The following is a 24,498-nucleotide window of genomic DNA, read 5'->3' as shown; positions in this document are numbered from 1 at the left end:
TTCATTACTTCACTTTCTATCTTCAAGTGTCTTTAGGTCTAAAATGAGTCTTTTGTAGGCAGCATATAGATGGTTCTTGTTTTCATTAATCCATTCTGATACCCTATGTCTTTTGATTGGAACACGAATTCCATTAACATTCAAAGTAATTATTTTTCTTTTAAGAAAGAGAATGTGATTTGGGGAGGGGCAGAGGGAGATGGAGAGAGAGAATCTTTTTTTTTTTTTTTACTGTAAACAAAATATTCCATTTTATTACCACTATTCTAGAGAATGGTGCTCAGGACTACTTTTTCTTGAATTAATCATACAAAAACTATTTTCTACCTTCATTCTATTTTTTTTAATTTTTTTATTGTTATGTTAATCCCCATATATTACGTCATTAGTTTTAGATGTAGTGTTCCATGATTCATTGTTTGTGCGTAACACCCAGTGCTCCATGCAGAACGTGCCCTCCTTAATACCCATCACCAGGCTAACCCATCCTCCCACCCCCTCCCCTCTAGCACCCTCAGTTTGTTCTTCAGAGTCCATCATCTCTCATGGTTCATCTACCCCTCCGATTTCCCCCCCTTCATTCTTCCCCTCCTGCCATCTTCTTTTTTTTTTTTTTCTTAACATATATTGCATTATTTGTTTCAGAGGTACAGATCTGAGATTCAACAATCTTACACAATTCACAGTGCTTACCAGAGCACATACCCTCCCCAGTGTCTATCATCCAGTCACCCAATCCCTCCCACCCCACCCCCCACTCCAGCAACCCTCAGTTTGTTTCCTGTAATTAAGAATTCCTCATATCAGTGAGATCATATGATACATGTCTTTCTCTGTTTGACTTATTTCACTCAACATAATACCCTCCAGTTCCATCCACGTCGTTGCAAATGGCAAGACCTCATTCCTTTTGATGGCTGCATAATATTCCATTGTATATATATACCACTTCTTCTTTATCCATTCATCTGTCAATGGACATCTTGGCTCTTTCCACAGTTTGGCTATTGTGGACATTGCTGCTATAAACATCGGGGTGCACGTACCCCTTCGGATCCCTACTTTTGTATCTTTGGGGTAAATACCCAGTACTGCAATTGCTGGATCATATGGTAGCCCTATTTTCAACTTTTTGAGGAACCTCCATACAGTTTTCCAGAGTGGCTGCACCAGCTTGCATTCCCACCAACAGTGTAGGAGGGTTCCCCTTTCTCCGCATCCCCGCCAACATCTGTCGTTTCCTGACTTGTTAATTTTAGCCATTCTGACTGGGGTGAGGTGGTATCTCATTGAGGTTTTGATTTGGATTTCCCTGATGGTGAGCGATATTGAGCACTTTTTCATGTGTCTGTTGGCCATTTGGATGTCTTCTTTGGAAAAATGTCTGTTCATGTCTTCTGCCCATTTCTTGATTGGATTCTTTGTTCTTTGGGTGTTGAGTTTGATGAGTTCTTTATAGATTTTGGATACTAGCCCTTTATCTGATATGTCATTTGCAAATATCTTCTCCCATTCTGTCGGTTGTGTTTTGGTTTTGTTGACTGTTTCCTTTGCTTTGCAAAAGCTTTTTATCTTGATGAAGTCCCAATAGTTCATTTTTGCCCTTGCTTCCCTTGCCTTTGGCGATGTTTCTAGGAAGAAGTTGCTTCAGCTGAGGTCAAAGAGGTTGCTGCCTGTGTTCTCCTTTAGCATTTTGATGGACTCCTGTCTCACATTGAGGTCTTTCAACCATTTGGAGTCTATTTTTGTGTGTGGTATAAGGAAATGGTCCAGTTTCATTCTTCTGCATGTGGCTATCCCAATTTTCCCAACACCATTTGTTGAAGAGACTGTCTTTGTTCCATTGGACATTCTTTCCTGCTTTGTCAAAGATGAGTTGACCATAGAGTTGAGGGTCCATTTCTGGGCTCTCTATTCTGTTCCATTGATCTATGTGTCTGTTTTTGTGCCAGTACCATGCTGTCTTGATGATGACAGCTTTGTAATAGAGCTGGAAGTCCGGAATTGTGATGCTGCCGGCTTTGCTTTTCTTTTTCAACATTCCTCTGGCTATTTGGGGTCTTTTCTGCTTCCATACAAATTTTAGGATTATTTGTTCCATTTCTTTGAAAAAAGTGGATGGTATTTTGATGGGGATTGCATTGAATGTGTAGATTGCTCTAGGTAGCATTGACATCTTCACAATGGAGAGAGAGAATCTTAAGCAGCTCCACACTCAGCACAGAGCTCAACCTGGGACTCAATCCCATGACCCTGAGATCATAACTTGAGCAAAAATCAAGAGTTGGACACTTAAACAACTGAACAACCCAGGGGCCCCAACATTCAAAGTAAGTATTTATAGATATGTATTTAATGTCCTTTTATTACTTGTTTTGTCATCGTTTCTGGAGATTTTCTCTGTTCCCCTCTTGTCTTTGTCACTTTTGGTCTTTCCTTTCCACTCAAAGGGTCCTTTTAATATTTCCTGCAGGGCTGGTTTAGTGGGCATGAACTCCTTTAGTTTTTTGTGTCCGGGAAACTCTTGATCTCTCCTTTTATTATAAATTATAGCCTTGCTGAATAGAGCATTCTTGGCTGCAGATTTTCCTAGTCAGCACTTTGAATATATTATGCCCCTCCCATCTGGCTTTCCAAGTTTTTGTTGAGAAATCTCCAGCTAGCCTTATGTGTCTTCCCTTGTAAGTTAAGGACTTCTTTGCCTTGTAGCTTTTAAGATTTTTTTCTTTATTAATATATTTTGCAAATTTAATTACCATATGTTTTGTTGTGGGTCTGCTTTTGTGGATTTTGATGGGAGTTCTCTGTGCCACCTGGATTTGGATGTGTGTTTCTTTCCTCTGATTAGGAATTTTTCAGCTACTTTTTTCCTCAAATAAATTTTGTGTCCCCTTGTCTCTCTCTTCTTCCTCTGGGACTCCTATAATATGAATGTTATTACGTTTGATGAGGTCACTGAGTTCCCTAAGGCTATTCTTGTATTCCATATTTTTTCTTTCTCTCTATTGTTCAGCTATTATCCTCCATTATTTTATCTTCTATATCACTATTTATTCCTCTGCTTCTACCAGCCTTGTGTCCTTTGCATCAAGCCTGTTTCTAAACTCAGTTATCACATTTATCATTTCTGAATATTTATTTTTTAACACTTTTATCTCTGTGGTAAGGACCTCCCTGAAGTCTCCATTCTTTTATCAATCCCAGTGAGTATCCTTATGATTGTTGCTTTAAATTCTCCATCAGGCATGTTACTTATATCTCTTTCACTTAGATCTCTTGTTTCATTTGGGATGAATTCCTCCATCTTGGCATTTTGTCTAAGTTTCTGTCTTCTGTGTGTTAGAAAAGCCCATTATGTGTCTTTTTTGTGAGAGTAATATCTTTATGAAAAAGAGGTCATATAGTTTCCAGGGCTTGGTGTTTCGGGAATTGTGTTTGTTATGTGTTGCATGTACACTGTTGTTGTGTTTTGGCTGTTCTATCCTTCAGGACAGTTGTTTCAGAGTTTCTCATTTACTGAAGTAGGCAGTGTTTGATCCTTGGCTATAATGTGGAGACTTTTTAATTAAGTATGCTCTTGTCTGCTTGTGGAATGAGAACTGATACTACTTTCACTAGAACTGAAGTCCTGCAGAACTGTCTGGTCAGGAGACATGGTGTAGGCAGGGGTTTCTGCTGGATTTTTGGTGACAGGACCTACTGCACTGGGAATGAAGCAATCTTGACTGGGAAAGGCAGTCCAGCCAGAGCACAGGGGTGTGGTACTTAAGCAAGTTAGGCAACCATTGAGGGTGCTACATTGGTTCTGTAGGTGGCTCCTGCTTTATGCTAGGGGCAGGGGAGAGAAATGATACTGGCCAGCTCCTTTGTCCCTAGAGAGACTTCTGGAATGCTTCCTCTCAGGGATGCACTCCAACAGAGAGAATAGTCTCCCCAGTATGTGCCCCAGGCATACTTCAGATAACTGTTTCCATGGCTTCTGCACCCAGGTTATTTGCCTGCTTTCTCTCCAGGAGTAGGGCAATACCCTCAGGGCTCTACCCCAGATATGTCCTCTGATGTTTAAAACTCCAGTCTTTAAGCCCTGTGGGTTGCAAGAACTCACAAAAATCAGCCCCTCTTGTTTTCCCAGCTAATGGCTTTGGGAAAATGTTCTCCTTGTGTGTTCTCCTGTGTGCTCCTCTATCTCTCACCCTTCTCTGTGACCATGGCTCCCACCCCTCCTCAGCACCTGCTATCTGTTTCCTCCCTAAACTATGTCTCTGCATTTCCTACTTTCTTCAATGTGTCTTCTTCGCTCCCTTTAGATTTTGAGTTTATTCTGTCAGTCTTCAGGTTAATTTCTGGGGTATTTAGAATGATTTGATAGTTATCTTATTGTGTTCATGGGACAAGATGAGCTTAGGTTCCTCCTACTCCTCCACTATCTTCTCTCTTCCCTCCTCTTATGATTATTAGTTTAAATTCTCTATCAGACATATTACTTATCTCAATTTCACTTAGGGATCTTGCTGTGGTTTTGTCCTGTTCTGTCATTTGGGAAATATTCCTCTGTCTCCTCATTTTGTCTATTTCTCTGTGTGTCTGTTTCTCTGAGTTAGGAAAATTCAGCTATATCTTCTGCTATTGAAAGTAGTGGATAGGATTTACACTTTTAATGAGGTGGTGCTGGTCCATTGCCAGAAAGGGTATGTCTCTGGTGTGGATACCAGGGCCAGCCTGGTCTGCTCTGCAAAGTGTACACAGATGGAGCTCACTGTGCCAGCTAGTTTTGTGCACTGGTCCTCTTCCACAGGGTACTCACAGCTGCTGTGTATGTTCACTGGGGCCAGCTGGGGCCACTCAGGCAGGGCACACAGTGTCCACACATTTTGTGCACCTGTCATCTTCCATAGACAATGCACAACTGCTGCAGAGCCTGGGGCAGCTGAAGGATGCTCTGCAAATTGAGTGTGGATGGGCTGCACAATGCCTGTAAGTTTTGTACACCAGTCTTGTTCCATAATGATCATGCCACCACTATCAAGACCTGGGTTAGCTGGGGTCTGATTCACAAAATTCATGAGTGGGGCTCACAATTTTAACAAGTTGTGGCATCATCAGCAGATGGTGACTGGCCACTGCCGGGGGCCTGAGGCCCCACAAAGCATACAGTTGGGAGATGTGGTGTTGGCAATGTTTGTACAGGTCTTCTGGGGGAGGGACCCATAGCACTGGTACTGAGTCAGGCCCCGGTAGGGGGTGTGGTGAAGTGTAACTAAGTTACAATGTGAATGCTTATGCGGTGCTAGTTCCCACAGGTGGCAGTGTGTATATGCTGGGGGTAGGGGAGGGAAATGGAGCCTGCCAACTCCTTTGTTCCTGCAAGAGTCTCCCAATGCAAACTGTCAATTTAGGACCATGCTCTGATATTAGTAAATATCTGTCCCATATATTCTAGGTGTTTTTCAAATTACTACTTCTATGCTGTATCTCATAGGCAGTTTTTGTGCTGTCTCTTTAGAGGCAGGAACTCAGTTTCCTCTGGCTCTCCCAGAGCCGAGCCTATTAATTTTTAATATTCCAGGCTTTAATTCCTGCTGCCATAGGAACTCATGAAAGTCAGCCCCTCTGGTTTTTAGAGCCAATGCTATGGGGATTTTCCTCCCTGTGTGAGCTCCCTAGTGTGAGGGTCTGTGTCTCTCCCCTCTCTGAATCCATGGCTCCTCCCAGAAATCGCCCACAAGTTCATTTAGCTCCCGACTGTGTCTCCACTCTTCCTACCCTCTTTGATGTGACCTCTTCTCTCCATTTGGTTGTAGAGTTTGTTCTGCCAGTCTTCATGTTGTTCTCTGGGTTATTTACACTGATCTGGGTGTTGTCTAGTTGTATTCATGGGACAAGGTAAGCTTAGGGTCCTCCTGCTACACCATTTTCCCCAGAAGTCTATATGTTCTACTTCTGTCAAAAATGTTGTTGGCATTTTGATAGGGTTTGCATTAAATGTGTAGATTGCCTTTGGTAATATGGACATTTTAACAGTATTTGTTCTTGCTATCCATGAGCATGAAATATCTTTCCATTTGCTTGTGTTATCTTCAATATCTTTCATTAATGTTTTCTAGTTTTTGGAGTACAGATCTTTCACCTAAGAAGGTTAAGTTTATCCCCAGATATTTTATTATTTTTGGTGCAATTTTATATGGGATTATTTCTTAATTTATCTTTTTACTATTTCATTATTAATGTATAGAAATGCAACAGAATTCTATTATTGTGTATTGCTTTACTGAATTCATTTATATGTTCTAGTAGTTTTGTTGTTGTTGTTAAGTGGAATCATTAGGGTTTTCTATATACGGTGTCGTGTCATCTGCAAAAAATCGTGTCATCTGTCACGTGAAAGTTTTATTTATTCCTTACCAATTTGGATGCCTTTTATTTCTTTTTCTTGTTTGATTGCTGGGGCTAAGACTTACAGTACTATATTGAATAAAAACGGAGAGTGGACATCCTTGTCTTGTCCCTGATCTTAGAGGAAAAGCTCTGTTTTTCACCATTGAGTAAGGTGTTAGCTGTGGGTTTTCATATATGGCCTTTATTATGTTGAGATGTGTTCCCTTTAAGCCTATTTTGTTGAGGGTCTATACAATGAATGGATATTGTACTCTGTCAAATGCTTTTTGTGCATCTATTGACATGGTCATATGGTTTTTTTTTTTTTAATTTTTTTTTCTTAAGATTTTATTTATTTGCGAGAGAGACAATGAGAGACAGAGAACATGAGAGGGTGGAGGGTCAGAGGGAGAAGCAGACTCCCTGCTGAGCAGGGAGCCCGATGCGGGACTCGATCCAGGGACTCCAGGATCATGACCTGAGCCGAAGGCAGTCGCTTAACCAACTGAGCCACCCAGGCGCCCCGGTCATATGGTTTTTATCCTTTCTTTTGTTAATGTGATGTATCACATTGGTTGATTTGTTTATATTGAACCACCCTTGCATCCCTAGAATAAAATCCCACGTGACGGGATTTTTTTTTAATCCTTTAAGCCACTTGGTGCATTTTAATTGGTTAGTTTAATCCATTTACATTTAAGTAATTAATAACTAATGAGTTATTCTTGCCATTTTGTTAATACTTTTTTCGTTTAAACTTGCTTTGTCATTCTTTGCTATTTTTTTTTTAAGATTTTATTTATTTATTTGACAGAGAGAGACACAGCGAGAGAGGGAACACAAACAGGGGCAGAGGGAGAGGGAAAAGCAGGCTTCCTGCAGAGCATGGAGCCGGATGTGGGGCTCAATCCCAGGACCCTGAGATCGTGACCTGAGCTGAAGGCAGACGCTTAACGACTGAGCCACCTAGGAGCCCCTGTCATTCTTTGCTATTGATGCCTTCCTTTGTTATTTGCTGAGTTGTTTTGATAGTGATTTGCTTTGATTCTTTTCTCTTTATCTTTTTTATATCTATTATAGCTTTCTACTTTCTGCTTAACATGGACTTGTATACAATACATACTTAAAATTTTTATTTTATTTTTATTTCATTTATTTAATTTTTTTTAGAGAGAGAAGCAGACTCCCTGATGAGCAGGGACCCTGATGCAGGACCCTCTGATCATGACCTGAGCTGAAGGCAGGTCCTTAACTGACTGAGCAATGCAGAGGGCCCCTGCAATGATGCTGTTTCTAAACAAGTTCACATTCTGAGGTGTTGGGGTTTAGGATTTCAATATATCTTTTTAAGAGACACAATTCAACCCATAAGAAAAAGTGAGTTAAAAACAAATCATAGATGCTCAATGCTGGACCCAGACTCAGTTGGTCCCTTCCTTCCTGAGTTGCTCTCTCACTACCTGGGTTGATTGGTCTCTCACATTACTTACAGAGCTCTCTAGTGTTTAGCAACTACTCAATTGCCTTGCACTTCAATAAAATTTTTATTTTAACTAGATTACAATTTAACTTCTTTTTGTTTATGTTCAGTTAGCCAGCATATAGTACATCATTAGTTTTTGATGTAGTGTTCAACTAATGAATTGTTGAACAATTTAACTTCTATTGCATACAAAAACTCTCCACTTCTACTTTCCCACACACCCTTTTTGTTTTTGTAGTCAGAAACTGCTTCCTTTTATATTGTGTATTCATTTAACAAATCTTTATCTTTTAATTTTTATATTAGAGTTAAAAATTATTTATGCACCATTACAGTGTTACATTAATCTGTATTTATCTATACATTTACCTTTACTAGTGATATTTATGTATTCCTATGATTTAACACTGCTGTTTTTATTGTGTTTTCATTTTATTTTAAGAACCCCCTTAAGCATGTCTTGTAAGGGAATTCTAATGGTGATGAACTCCTTCAGATTTTGTTTATCTGGGAAAAACTTTATTTCTTCTTTTATATTTTCAAAATATATTTTTTCCAGTTATTGTATTTTTGGTGTGAAGTTTCTTTCTTTTAGTACTTTAAATATATCATCCCATTCTCTTCTGGACTGCAAAATTTCTGCTAAGAAATCTACTTATAGTCTTATGGTAGTTTCTTCATATGTAACAAATTGATTTTTTCCTTGATACTTTCAAATTATCTCTCTGTCCTTGATCTCTGACAATTTGATTATAATGTATCTCAGTGTAGTCTTCTTTGGATTGATCATATTTGAGAATTATTGAGCTTCATTAACCTGGATGTCAATTTCCCTCCCTAGATTTGGAAATTTTTCAGTAATTATTTCTTTAAATAAGCCAATTTTTCCCCTTTCTCTCTTCTTTCTCCCCATGGAACTCCCATAATGCATATATCAGTGCAAGGGAAACAATACATCTTGATATTCTGTAAATCCTGTAGGCTTACTTTCCTCTATTTCATTTTTTTCCTGTTTCTCCTCTGACTGGAAATTTTCAAATGACCTATCTTCAAGTTCGCAGTTTCTTCTCCTGATTGATTGTGTCTGATACTGAAGTTTCTACTGTATTTTCTGTTTCTTTCATTGTATTCTTCAACTCCAGAATTTCTGCCACATTCTCTTATTGACTTCTCTTTGTTTAACTCATATTGTTTTCCTGATTTCCTTGAGTTATTGTGTTCTCTTATAATTCATTCAGCTTTCTTAAAACAATTATTATATAATTGTATAATTATTATTTGACTTCTCCATTTCTTTGGGGTCAGTTTAGTAAAAAAAAATTGTTCCTTTTGGGTGGTGTTTTATTGATTGTTCATGTTCTATATGACTTTGCATTGCTGTCTGCACATTTGAGGCAGTAGGTACCTCTTTCAGACTTTATGGACTCACTTCAGTAGGGAAATATCTTCACATGCAGGTGGGTTCAAAGATATTGGCTGTGAAGGGTGTGGCAGCTCTGGTTCTAGGAGAGTGCAATGGCAGCTCCAGATCTAGGAATGGGGAAGGCACAGGAGTGTTGACTTTGTACAATTCCATCAGCTGAGATCACCATTGGCAAAGACTGTGAGGTTCTTTGACAGACAAATCTGTGGTTGTCTGTGGTGGCAGTGAGAGCTGCTAGAGTCCTCAGTGGAAAAGACTGCTGAAGTCTACCTGTTCTCCAATACCCCATGAGAGGAAGTTATGGCCGAGGGGATCGCTCCCAATAACACAATCTAGTGTGCATATACACCCATGGCAGCAGTGCTCATTTATAGACTTTGAAAATCTCAGGGACTTCATATAAATATGTATTATTATCATCATCTTTATAATTATTTTTTATATCTGCTTACCTTCATTACATCAAGATAAGGATAGATTGCAATCTGCAAGGTCAAACACAGTGACTACTCTACTTTCATTTCTATAGCACCAAGTATAACATTATATACAAATGGAAACCTAATACTTTATTTTATCACAATGATGGATAAATGGAGTTAGCACAGATTATATTTAACCAGGAAAATTAACTACTTACTAAGTTAAAAATTACATCATCAGTGCATCTCTCAAAATGTCTTTATTATCTTGTTATAAAGTAACAACTTAGAAATTTTGTACAGTTTTTTCATAAACTGGTATATCTAAGAAAAACATGACAGAAATTGCTGCTTGAACTCCCATTAATTGTTACTGTTACAAAATATTTTGATATACAAGAGGCTTCCTGTCAAATGATGGTCACTTCTAAGACACTCTAAGATTTGAAAGCCAGTATGAGGTAAGAGGTGTTAGGACTAGGAAACTGATAATCAGTTTATCAGTGTATCCTCATCATAAAAACAACTTTTATTTGAAGGGTTTGATTAAATAAAATTTCTGCTACACAAGAGCATTAAAGAGGAGAAAGAATGTGAATAAAACAGACTTTGGACTTAACCAGACATGGGATTGAAACATACCTCTGCCACTTACTAGCTTTGGGACTATGAGCAAAGCTGAACCACACTATGCCTCTGTTTCCTTATCTGCAAGATGAAGCATTGAAAATACCTTTTTTTTTTTTTCTGGAAATTTGGTAAGAATTAAATGGGTTAACAAAGGAGATAGATGAATAAATGCTGCACAACATTGAGATTATAGTTAACAATATTGTATTATACACTTGAAAGTTGCTAAGAGACTAGATCTTACAGGTTCTCACCACAAAAAATAATGTGATGTGATGGTGGTGTTAGATAACACTGTGGTGGTATCATATTACAATAGATAAGTGTAACAAATCAACACATTATACACTTTAAACTTACACAGTGTTATATGTCAATTATATCTAAATAAAAAAAATGTTTGAAACTAAAAAACAAACATGGAAACTTAGTACATAATAACTGGTAATTGCTTACTGTTGTTATTCTTTGTTTAGTATTAATTTTAGTATTATCTATGTGTTGCTTACAGTTGCTACAAATTCAATAAATGAATACATTTTTCCATTGATTTGCTGCTGTGAGCACTGGTTGAAGCCCAAATCTTACTCTATAATTCGCTGTGAACATTTCAATTTTAGATGAGGAGAGCTATACTGTATTAAAGTCAGAGTATTTTATAATACTCATCTCAGTCAGTTATTTCCCTCTTTAATTACCCCCACTTTTTTTCCTCTAAAATAAGGTCCCACCATGCTTGAACTTCTAGGAGCCTAAAAGAAGAGAGATAAGACTGTTACCAATCTGCCTATCACATTATATTAAATTCAGCTGCAGAATTAGATCAGAAACTTATGGTTCCTAAGACTATCTTTGGTTGCCCTTTCTTATTTCCCAATAAAATTAAACCATATTTATTTATTTATTTATTTATTTATTTATTTATTTATTTATACATCCATTAATGTATGTTGATATTTATAACCCAAGTTACTTCCAAAAGAGATCTGAGGAGTGGTCTTATGAGCAAAACTAAAGTAAAATTATCAGAGGTAAAGGAGAAAAAACAAGTAGCAAGAAGGTAGGGGATATTCCACTCCACAGGCATCTTTCTCTTCTCTTCCTTTATTCTATCTTTTTTTCCTTTGCTTTCTCCTTGTTCTACCTCTTTTTGTTAGCCCCTGCCAATGACCTGAGTATGCCAGCATCTTACTTAGCTAAGGAGATGGTAGTCCACCTAAAGTGACTGCAGATGAGCCAACGTGGATTTTCAGAACTGCCTCTCAGTGGTAGGTTGTTGAGAGAAAGGTGAAGTAAGAAGGGGTGAAACTGAAGGGGACAACCTTTCACAGACAGAAGGTAAAATAGCTAACACTATAAAAATTAGTAATTAATTCCACTACAAAAAGTAATGAAGATAAACTGATTGTTTCCTGAAATGTAATTCTGACTTGTAATGGCTTTATAGTTTCACCGTACTAGTTAGAAGTGAGGTTAAGCATCCTTCTGCAATTCCTGCTCAAAATCAAAGTATACAAATTATTCTCTCCCCTCCCCCTCATCCCTCCTCTCTCCAGACTCAGAGTACATTAGTAAGAGTCACTGCCTTATAGTCCTGAAGACACTCACCAGTATTAGAATTAAGATCATCAGGCTCTGATTCAGTCCCATTTTGGCTTCCTTTTCCCTGAAGAGTGTTCATTGCCATAAGCTTCATCTTCTGCAGTTTCATTGCCTCAGCCATTGCTGCAGCTGTTATACCTAAAACCAGAACCATCCCTTTTAAAATGGGGACGATTTCTTAATGTAATTGAAAGCTGGATACATTTCTTTAACAGATCTATGCTGCATAGAACAAGCCAAAAGAAAACCTATGTCTAATTTATGTATAATATTCTTTAACAAAGTAATTTTCAACTCCTGTTTTTTACTTCATCTTAAAAATCTAAAAAAACTCATTAAATGATTGTCAAATTCTATCTAAAATAACATTTTCAGAGGAAGCACTGTGAAATACTTGAAGGAATTACTTTCTAGTGAATGTATTGTTGGGACTTTGCTAAAGGATGAGCTGTCTTCCCTGTCAGAATTTCCTTGGAAGGAAGGGGAAGAGAGGAGGGAAAAAATGATTTCAGATTGTCTTTCTCTATTTTACCTTTCTCATGCTTATACATTGAGGGACCAAATAAATGAAAACATGGCATGTAACCCCTGAAAATATGCCAGCTCCCATAGTATAATAACATTTTTTGTATTAATATAATATAATGCACCCCAGTGTTTATAGCAGCAATGTCCACAATAACCAAAATATGGAAAAAGTCCAGATGTCCATCAACAGATGAATGAATAAAGAAGGTATGGTATATATATACAATAGAATATTACTCAGCCATCAAAAAGAATGAGATCTTGTCATTTACAACAATGTGGATAGAACTAGAGGGTACTATGCTAAGTTACATATAACAATGTGGATAGAACTAGAGGGTATTATGCTAAGTGAAATAAATCAGAGAAAGACAAATACCATATAATTTCACTCATATGTGGAATTTAAGAAATAAAACTGATGAACATAGGGGAAGGGAAGGAAAAATAAATTAAGATAAAAAGAGGAGGCAAACCATAAGAGACTCTTAACTATAGGAAACAAACTGAGATTTGTTGGAGGGGAGGTGGGTGGGGGGATGAGGTATTGGGTGAGAGGCATTAAGGAGGGCATTTGATGTAATGAGCATTGGATGTTATATGCAACTGATGAATCACTAAATTCTAACCCTGAAACCAACAATACACTATATGTTAACTAAATTTAGTTTAAATAAAATATTTAAATAATATATAAGGCAATTACTTTTTTAAAAGTCTGTATAATGGTACAAAGAGGTAGAAATAAAAAACTCAAACAGAAAATGTGAGTGCTTAAGTTTGAAATTATTTCTCTTAGGAAGTCTATATCAGGCAGTACTATAAAGATATATAAGGAAATGGGTACTAAAAATAGAACGGCAAGCCATATTCCAACAGTTCCTTCCAAAATGTCTAATGAATTCACCTTGATTATTTGTATATACTGTCTAAATTCATAGCCATATATTGGTGCACTGATGCCATGGGCAAAAAAGGGGGAAAAAACTGGCAGATTTAAAACACAGTGTTTTAGAATTCAGTGAAATCCATTCTCCCATGCAAATGCAAATCAAGGAAAAGAAGACACATATTGGTTGTGGCAAACAGAAAATTTAAGTGCCATTATTAGAAGAATCTGATTCTAAGGGGTAGGGTGAATTCCTTATTAAAGGTATAAGGGGAAATGCAGCCTAGAACATGTAATTGTGTATGTTTGAGAGAATCACTAAGGTTCTATTTTGCCACTCTATACACTTTACAAAGCATGGAAAACTCCAAATGAAGTAAATTTTCACCACATTAGCTTGTCTATTAATCATGGCAAAAAAAAAAATCTGAAAGAAATTGCTTTAGTCTCAGAATTGATGATATACATTTTTACATTATATAATATAGATGATCCCAGAAATTTTCTTGCTACACTTAGTTTTACAGAATTCCAGTCCCCCAATGGCCTGTCCAACAACAAACAGTAACTCTGGGCAGAAAATATGATGGCAGTGATTTAAACCAATCAAAGGACCCTGATTAGGACTGCCAGGTCTGAGTGCCTCATAACAAAAAATGTTTCAGGAGAAGTTTCAAGAATTTACATCAGCTACTCTGACCAGCAATTCAGAACTGGATCCTGACTATGATAATTACTGAACTAGTAGTTGTTTAATTATTGGAAGTGTGGTAGTGGATTTTGTAATAATATATGGATTTGTACTCTGTGAAAAATAAGAGTCAACAAAATTTCTTATAGACAGGGAATTCCAGAAAAAAAGTGTCTCATACAATGACACTAAGGCAATTAGTGAGCAAGAGTCCCCTCATATTTTTAATTCATAGAAAAAATAGAAAGTTCCAATATCTATGCATTTTTTCAACCAGATGCTATCTGTACAATATCATTGAAGAAAAATATCAGTGAGCAAATTCAGAAAGCAATATTAAGGTAGTAAAGAATCAAAATATGAAGCACTACAAAGATATTTAAGAGCTATCTAGCTCAATCTCTTCTTTTTGAAAATGAAGAAATGGTCTCACAGCAAACTGTCATAGGTCAGGTATTTAGAGGAAGATATGAAACAAAATCCAAGTTTTGTGATGGGATCTGGATGTATTTTTTAAAGTACTGAACTAGTTTAAGTAAGAGTTAATGAGGAGAGAGCAGTGTGGAAAGATGACAGAATAAGAGGACCTTGAGCTCACCCCATCCCATATTTACAACTAGATATCATCCATTTCCATGTCAATAAATTGGAGAACAATCCAGAGATTGGCAGGAAACAAACAAATAAAAACCTTCCACAACTAAATATATAAAAGATGCTGCATCTTACAGGTTAAGAAGGTCAGAAAGATGGAGGGAGACTACCCACAAAAGGAAGTGAGCTACACGCAGAAAGGTTAGAGAAATAGGCCCTTGCACCAGAGAGCTGATAGGGGGAAGACTAATCCTTATAACATTTAGCAGTAAAAACCAGAGACTGAATTCTGTGAGTTTGTAAAACCAGTGGGACTTGGAGCCTGGAGCTTTAAAAAGTCAGTGCCTCAGCACTAGATGAAAAAGAAGGGTGAGTGATAGTTGGGCTGCTGCCCATAAAGGGACAGTAGCCTTTGTGGAAAGGCAACATGAAAATGCAGTTTACAAAATGCTGGGGGAAAACAGGAGACAGATCTGTTCATACTGATTTTGTAGCATATTGGGTGACTTCTTTGAAAATGAGAGAGCTGGAGAGGATGCAACATGGTGGAAGAGTAGAGGACCTCATTTCATCTGGTCCTTTGAATTTAGCTAGATAACTATCAAACCTTTCTGAACACCCATGAATTCAGCCTGAGATGTAAGAAAAAATATCTGGAACTCTACAAGTAGAATAGTGACTGCTTTTTGCAAGGTAAGAGGGCTGGAGAAGTGAAACTGAGGGGAGATATCAGAAAATAAATAGAGAGGGGAGGGAGCCTCCATAAGCTAGCTACCAGAAAGCAATAGAGCCCCAGAGGGCAAAATCAGAACTCTTAGAAATCTGCTCCAGTGAGAGACATCCCTGTCTGAAAGGGGCTTAGGGGATGAAAGGGGCAGAATTCTAGGTGGGTCAGTGTGGTGTCAGCATCCCAGGGGTCACAGAACTAACAGGTGTGCCTGAGTCAGTAAAGTGTCCAAGAAGTGGGGTGGGGGAACTGGTTACTGTCAGTGAACCAGGGAGGTGGGTATAAGGGCTCTCAGCTCAGTCACCATAAACTGTGAGCCGGGCCCAATTGGGTGACCACTCTCTGCCTGGGCACCAAGCAGCAGACTGGAACACAGGGACCCTCCACCATCCCCTGGGAGTGGCAGAGCAGGTATGTGCACCATCCCAAGAAAGCTCTCAGCACCAGGGCCCTACAAAGGGCAGTAATGTGAGACCCTCAGACTCCCCCTGGGAAGATTGTTGTGGGCACGCACTTCAGGAGTGTGCAGAGTTTGGCATAAACTTAAGTGAAGACTGTCCCAGAGTGTTTACTGAAGAGGGGGACTGCAATCTTTTGGGTCTGGGGCTGGATATCAGGGCATGGTCATTTTTATTTTGATCCTCTAAAGAGGCACAGAAAACCTACAAGGAACAAAAGCCACACAGAGGACCAGCATACACTGAGCTCAACCCCCTGGCAAGGGATGGTGCAACTCTGCCCAGACAAAGACACCTGAGAAGCAGCACAGCAGGCCCCTCCCCCAGAACAGGTGCACAAGTTTACAGATCCCACAACACTGTAAAACTCCGGCGCTGGGGGAAAATAGTATATAGAACTTGAGGATTTTTCACATGATTCATTTATCTTTCAGTCTAAAATTTTCCATTTCTTTTTTCTTTCTTCCCCCCTTTCAACTAGTTTCTTATTTTATCAACACTTTGTTTTTAAGTCACTTTTTAACTTTTATTTTTACATCTACATTTCATAGATATATTCTTCATTTTTTGACCTTTTCACTCTATTCAATTTTAGTTTTGTATATATATAAAGTTTGCTTTCTTTGCAATTTTGGGATTTAGTGTCTTCTTTTTTTTTTCTTTTTTTTTTAAAGATTTTATTTATTCATTTGAGAGAGAATGAGATAGAGAGAGCATGAGAGGGGGGAGGGTCAGAGGGAGAAGCAGACTCCCTGCCGAGCAGGGAGCCCGATGCAGGACTCGATCCTGGGACTCCAGGATCATGACCTGAGCCGAAGGCAGTCGCTTAACCAACTGAGCCATCCAGGCGCCCAAGGGATTTAGTGTCTTCTAACACAGAGATCAAAAGTCACTCAGGAACAAGTGGATCACCCTGGTTTGTCCACCCTATGAGATTATATTCTCTCTCCCCTGCCTTTTTTTTTTTTCCTTTTTCTTTTTTTGTTTTGTTTTTGCTTGCTTTTCTGTTTTGGTTTCTGATCTCTTTGGATTTGTCTAGTGTGTATTTTGCTTGGGTTGTGGTTGATAATTTTGATTCTGCTCACTGGCTCACCCATTCTTCTCTGGGCAAAATGACTAGAAGGAGGAATTCACAACAAAAGGAAGAACCAGAGGTAATATTCTCTGCACAGATATAATTGATAAGGATATAAGTTAGATGTCAGAGATGGAAACCAGGATAACAATTATAAAGTTAATAGTTGGGTTTGAAAAAAAAAAAACATAAAAAAAAACACTAAAGAATCTCTTAGTGCATAAATGAGATCTAATCAGGCCATATTTAAAAATGCTATAATGGAGATGCAGTCTAATTTGGATGCTCTAAAAATGAGGGTGAATGAGGCAGAAGAGAGAGTAAGTGATCTAGAAGATAGGCTGGTGGCAGGAAGGAAGTTGAGGGAAAAAGAGAAAAGCAACTAATAGCCCATGAACAAAGGCTTTGAGAAATTAATGATGCCATGAAATGTACCAATGTCAGAATTATTTGGAAATGTGAGGGTGAAGAGAGAGAGAGGGGGTCGGAAGTTATACTTGGGTAATTCATAGCTGAGAACTTCCCTAATCTGGGGGAGGAAACAAGCATTCATGTCCAAGAAGCAGAGGGGACCCCTCCTAAAAAGAATAAAAATACATCAACACCTCAACATATAATAGTGAAGCCTACAAATTTTAGAGAAAGAGAATCCTGAAAGAAGCTCAAAACAAGAGGCTCCTAACCTACAGAGAGAAGAATACCAGAATGACAACAGACCTATAAACAGAAACCTGGCAGACAAGAAAGGGCTGGAATAATATATTCAGGGTACTAAATGAGAAGAATATGAAGCCAAGCAAGGCTGTCATTCAGAATGGAAGGAGAGATAAAGGGCTTCCAGGACAGACAGAAAATGAAAGAATATATGACCATCAAGCCAGCCCTGCAAAAAATATTAAGGGAGATGCTGTAAATGAGGAGAGAGGCAAAAGTAACATAGACCAGAAAGAAAGAGAAAATCTACACAGGAACTTTAAGGAATTACAATGGCACTAAATTCATATCTTTTGATAGTTACTCTGAATGTAAATGGGCTAAATGTTTCAATCAAAAGACACAGGGTAGCAGATTGGATAAAAAAGCAAGACCCATCCATATGCTGTCTACAAGAGACTCATCATAGACCTAAAGACACCTCCAAACTGAAAGTGGGGGGATGGAGAATTATTTACCATGATAATGCACCTCAAAGACAGCTGGGGTTGCAATACTCATATCAGAGAAATTAGATATTAAACCAAAGACTGTAGTAAGAAATAAAGAGGGACACTATACTTAAAGAAATGAAGAGGAACACTATACTTAAAGGGTCTATCCAACAAGAAGATCTAACAATTGTAAATATGTATGCCCCCAACATTGGAGAAGCCAATTATATAATCCAATTAATAAACAAAGTAAAGAAACACATTGATAATAATACTTTAATAGTAGGGGACTTCAACACCCCATTCACATCGACGAACAGATCATCTAACCAGAAAATCAACGAAGAAACAAGGGCTTTGAATGACACAATGGACCAGATGGACTTCACAGATAAATACAGAACATTCCATCGTAAAAGAACAGAATACTCATTCTTCCCGAGAACACATGGAACTTTCTCCAAAATAGATCACATACTGGGTCCAAATCAGATCTCAACTGATACCAAAAGATTGGGATTATTCCCTGCATATTTTCAGACCACAATGCATTAAAACTTGAACTCAGACACAAGAGGAAATTTGGAAGACTCTCAAACACTTGGGGTTAAATAGCATCCTATGGAAGAATAAAAGGGTCAACCAGGAAATTAAAGAAGAATTTTAAAAATTCATGGAAACTAATGAGAATGAAAATACATCTGTTCAAAACCTTTGGCATACAGCAAAGGTGGTCCTAAGAAAGAAGTACATTGCAATAAGAGCATATCTCAAAAAAATTAGAAAGATTTCAAATACACAAGCTAACCTTATGCCTAAAGGAGCTGGAGAAAGAACAACTAAAGCTTAAATGAAGCAGAAGAGAAATAATAAAGATTAGAGCAGAAATCAATAAAATAGAAAAAAGAAAAACAGTAGAATGGATCAATAAAACTAGAAGTTGGTTCTTTGAAAGAATTAATAACATTGATAAACTTCTAACCAGACTTATTCAAAAGAAAAGAGAAAGGACCAAAATTAATAAATCATGAATGAAAGGGGAGAGATCATGACCAACACCAAGGAAATACAGACAATTTTAAGAACATATTATGAGCAACTATATGGCCACAAATTAGGCAATCTGGAGAAATGGATGAATTCCTGGAAACTTATAAGCTACCAAAACTGAAATAGGAAGAAATAGAAAATCTGAATAAGCCAATAAACAGCAAAGAAATTGAAGCAATAATTTAAAACCTCCCAAAAAACTAGAGTCCAGGACCAGATGGCTTCCCAGGAGAATTCTACCAAACATTTAAAGAAGAAATAATACCTATTCTACTGAAGCTGTTTCAAAAATAGAAATAGAAGGAAAACTTCCAAACTCGTTCTATGAGGCCAGCATTACCCTGATCCCAAAACCAGACAAAGACCCCATCAAAAAGGAGAATTACAGACTAATATCCTTGATGAACATGGATGCCAAAGTACTCACCAACATACAAACTAATAGGATCCAATTGTACATTAAAAGGATTATTCACCACGACTAAGTGGGATTTATTCCTGAGATGCAAGGGTGGTTCAACATTCACAAATTGATCAATGTGATAGATCACATTAATAAAACAAAAGACAAGAACCACCTGATCCTCTCAATTGATGCAGAAAAAACATTTGACAAAAAGAGCACCCTTTCTTGATTAAAACTCTGTAAGTATAAGGATAGTGGGAACATGCCTCAATACCATAAAAGCCATCTATGAAGATCCCACAGTGAATATCATTCTCAATAGTGAAAAACTGAGAGCATTTCCCCTAAGGTCACGAACATGACAGGGATGCCCACTCTCACCATTGTTGTTCAACATATCATTAGACGTCCTAGCTTCAGCAATCAGACAACAAAAAGAAATAAAAGGCATTCAAATTGGTAAGGAAGAAATCAAACTCTCTCTCTTCACTGATGACATGATTCTTTATGTGGAAAACCCAAAAGACTCCACCCCAAAATTGCTAGAACTCATACAACAATTCAGGAACGTGGCAGGATATAAAATCAATTATATAAATCATTGCATTCTATACACAATGTGACTGAAGAAAGAGAAATTAAGGACTCGATCCCATTTATAATAGCACCAAAACCCAAAAAAGTTTAAGGAATAAACTTAACCAAAGAGGTAAAGGATCAATACTCTAAAAACTACAGAACACTTATGAAAGAAATTGAGGAAGACACAAAGAGTTGGAAAAGCATTCCATGTTCATGGATTGGAAGAATAAATATTGTTAAAATGTCTATGCTACCCAAAGCAATCTGCACATTCAATCAATCCCTATCAAAATACCATCGACATTTTTCACAGACTGGAACAAGCATTCCTAAAATTTGCATGGAACCAGAAAAGACTGAATATCCAGAGGAATGTTGAAAAGGAAAACCAAAGCTGGGGGCATCACAATGTCTGACTCAAGCTATATTACAAAGCTGTGATCATCAAGACACCATGGTATTGGCACAAAAACAGACACAAAGATCCATGGAACAGAATAGAAGACCCAGAAATGGACCCTAAACTCTATGGTCAACTAATCTTTGACAAAGCAGGGAAGACTATGCAATGGAAAAAAGACAGGCTTCAACATATGTTGCTGGGAAACTTGGACAGCCACATGCAGAAGAATGAAACTGGACCATTATCTTACACCATACACAAAGATAAACTCAAAATGGATGAAAGACCTAAGTGTGAGACAGGACTCCATCAAAATCCTAGAGGAGAAAACAGGAAGCAACCTTTTTGACCTTGGCTACAGCAACTTCTTTCAAGACACATCTCTAAAGGCAAAGGAAACAAAAGCAAAGATGAACTATAGGGACTTCTTCAAGATTAAAAGGTTTTGCACAGCAAAGGAAAGAGTCAACAAAACTAAAAGGCAGCCTATGGAATGGGAGAAGATATTTTCAAATGACATATCAGATAAAAAGCTGGTATCCAAGGTCTGTAAGGAACTTATCAAACTCAACACCCAAAAAAACATACAATCCAGTAAAGAAATGGGCAGAAGATATGAACAGACATTTCTCCAAAGAAGACATCCAAATGACCAACAGACATCTGAAAAAAATGCTCAACTGCATTTTTGCATCAGTGAAATACAAATTAAAACCACAATGAGATATCACCTCACACCAGTCAGAATTGCTAAGATTAACAAGACATGGAACAACAAATGTTGGAGAGGATGTGGTGAAAGGGGAACCCTCATACATTGTTCGTGGGAATGCAAGCTGGTTCAGCCACTCTGGAAAACAGTATGGAGGTTCCTCAAGAAGTTAACAATAGATTTGCCCTAAGACCCAGCAATTGCACTACTAGGTATTGACCCCAATGATACAGATGTAGTGAAAAGAAGGGGCACATGCACCCCAATTTTCTTAGCAGCAATGTCCAAATAGCCAAACTGGAAGGAGCCAAGATGCCCTTCAACAGATGAATGGATAAAGAAGAGGTGGTTCATATATACAATGGAATATTACTCAGCCATCAGAAAGGATGAATACCTACCATTTACATTGATGCAAATGGAACTGGAGGGTATTACGCTAAGTAAAATAAGTCAATCAGAGAAAGACAATTATCATATGGTTTCACTCATATGTGGAATACAAGAAATAGCACAGAGGATCATAGGGGAAGGGACAGAAAACTGCATGGGAAGAAATCAGAAAGGGAGACAAACCATGAAAGATTCTTGACACTGGGAAACAAACTGAGAGCTGCTGGAGGGGAGGTGGGTGGGTGGATGGAGAAACTGGGTGATGGGAATTAAAGAGGGCACGTGATGTGATGAGCACTCAGTGTTATACGCAACTAATGAATTATTGAACATTATATCTGAAACCAATGATGTACTATATGTGGGTTATTTGAATCTAAATTTAGAAAAAGAGAAAATGAGAGAGGTGGCAGGTGACTTTCCCCACCACCACCCACATGATAAACACAGAATCACCTGTGAATGGAAGGGCTTTAGAGAAACATTTACTCTCAATTCAGGGCTCAGGGAAAATTTTGTTATGGCTGTACATCTGGCCTGTGCACCCTAGGTGTAATGCCCAGCCTCACATCTCTGGCCACCATTGTGTCTCTACCACAGCTGTGCCAAGACAATGCCCTGCCCTGCCTTCTACTCCCAGCTGCCCCAGGACTCAGCCTTCAGCCGCCAGAGCACTTATGGGGATCTGGCATAGGACCTTGCCCAACACAAATTTTGCTAACACCACTATTCTGCTCCCAAGTTCCCCAGTGGGCACACTCACTAAGGGCTAGCATGCTTAGTTCCCACTGACATCACAGAGAGCAACCTTATCCTACAATAAGCAGAGAATTAGTGCAGATGATTGCACTAAAAGTAAAAGTGACTCAGATACAACAGGGCACAAGCAACACCCATACTATACTCTCTCAAAGTGCCAGGTTCTGGTGAACAGGGGGCACTGTATTGAAAGAGAATCCAGGACCTCCTCTTTATGTAGTCACTACCTTAAAGAGAAGAAGACATAGCTGACTTTCTTGACACACAGGGATTAATACAGAGAGGGAGACAAACTCAGGAGACAGAGAAAATTATCCCAAATAAAAGAACAGGACAAGGCCATGGCCAGAGATCTAGGGAAAACAAATATAAGTAACATGCCTGATGGGGAATTTAAAGTAATGATCATAAGGATACTCACTAGACTTGACAAAAGAGTAGAATACATAAGGAGAGCATTAACACAGAGATAAGGAATAACATAGCAGAGATAAACAGCTCAATAAACAAAAAGAAACACATTTGATGAATGAATAGCAGGAGTGAATAGTAGGATGGAAGAAGCAGAGGAATGAACTAATGATCTAGAAGTCAGAGTAATGGAAAGTAAATTAAGCTGAACAAGAGAGAAAAGAAGAATTATACGGTGTGAGAATAAAAATATGGAACTCAGTGATTCCATCAAATGTAATAACATTAGCTTTATAGGAGTCCCAAAAGAAGAGAGAGAGAAGGGGCAGAAAATTTATTCAAATAAATAATAGCTGAAAACTTCCCTAAACTGAAGGAAACAGACATCCAGATCCAGAAGGCACAGATAACTCCCACCAAAATCAACAAAATCAGGCCAACACCAAGATACGTTGTAGTTAAATTTGCAAAATAGAGGGATAAAGAAAAAAAAAAGTCTTAAAAGCACCATGACAAAAGTAGTTCTTAACTTATAAGGGAAAAGCCATAAGGGTAGCTGGTGACTTCTCAACAGAAACCTGGCAAGCCAGAGGAGAGTGGCATGACATATTCAAAGTGCTTAATGGGAAAAATTTGCAGCCAAGAATGCTTTATCCAGAAAGACTATCATTCAGAATAGGAGAGGTAAAGACTTTCCCAGACAAACAAAAACTAAAGGGGTTTGTAGCCACTAAGCCAGCCCTGCAAGAAATATTAAAGGGGACTCTGAGTGGAAAGAAGAGAAAAAAATGAGAGCATAAGAAGGTAAGAAAGGAGTAAAAATTAATATTTCTGTAAAAAATATCCATCAAGGTATTCACATAAAAAATATACAGAAAATATAATATATACCTACAAAATGGGTAGAAGAGAAAACCATGCATTCAAATACAAACAACCATGAACTTAATATGGGCTGCTATTTGAAAAAGAGATATACAAACATAATGGTAACCATATATCAAAACCCACTAATAAACATGCAAAGAATAAAGAGAAAGAAATCTAAATATATCACTAAAGAAAATCAGCAAAATGAGAGAAAAACAAGAAAAGATCAGAGAAAATCTTCAGAAATAATAAATGCTCTAATAAAAAGACAAAGTGTGACAGAGTGGATAAAAAAAAGAAAAAAAACAAGATCAATCCATATACAAAGACTCATTTTACCTAAAGACACCAGCAGATTGAAAGTGAGTAGAAGGAGAAATATCCATCATCCAAATGGATGACAAAAGAAAGTCAGAGTAGCAATACTTAACATCAGACAAAATAGACGTTAAAACGAAAACAGTAACAAGAACCAAAGAAGGACACTATATGATAATAAAAGGGAAAATCCAATAAGAGGATATAACAACTGTAAATATTTATCCACCCAGCATAGGAGAACTCATATATATAAAACAGTAAATAGCAAACAAAGGAAATCATTTGATAATACAATAATAATAGGGGACTTTAAGACCTCAATTAGATCAATGGACATATCATCTATGCAGAAAATCAACAAGGAAACAATGGCTTGGAATGGCACACTGGATGAGAAGGATTAACAGATACATTCAGAACATTCCATCCTAAAAAAGCAGAATGCACCTTCTTTTCAAGTGCACATGAAACATTCTTTCCAGAAGAGAGCTGATATTTGGCCACAAAACCAGCCTCAACAAATTCAAGAAGATCATAGTTTATACC

General features: G+C 37.8%; 1 protein-coding gene across 2 annotated transcripts in view; it reads right to left on the bottom strand.

The window, feature by feature from the left end:
• Positions 1-24,498, bottom strand: part of DACH2 (dachshund family transcription factor 2) — a 909,992-nt gene that overhangs the window by 235,582 nt on the left and 649,912 nt on the right. For both annotated transcript variants that reach the window (XM_064574314.1, XM_064574315.1), the window contains one exon: positions 11,942-12,073. In XM_064574314.1, coding sequence (XP_064430384.1) covers positions 11,942-12,073 — 132 coding nt within the window. The remainder of the gene's footprint in view (positions 1-11,941; positions 12,074-24,498) is intronic.

The sequence above is a fragment of the Mirounga angustirostris genome, unplaced genomic scaffold (assembly GCF_029215605.1).
Source record: "Mirounga angustirostris isolate CCGP_5_RB_7025 unplaced genomic scaffold, mMirAng1.0.hap1 SCAF_11, whole genome shotgun sequence".
Lineage (NCBI taxonomy): Eukaryota > Metazoa > Chordata > Mammalia > Carnivora > Phocidae > Mirounga > Mirounga angustirostris.
This window is presented reverse-complemented; position numbering and strand designations above follow the sequence as displayed.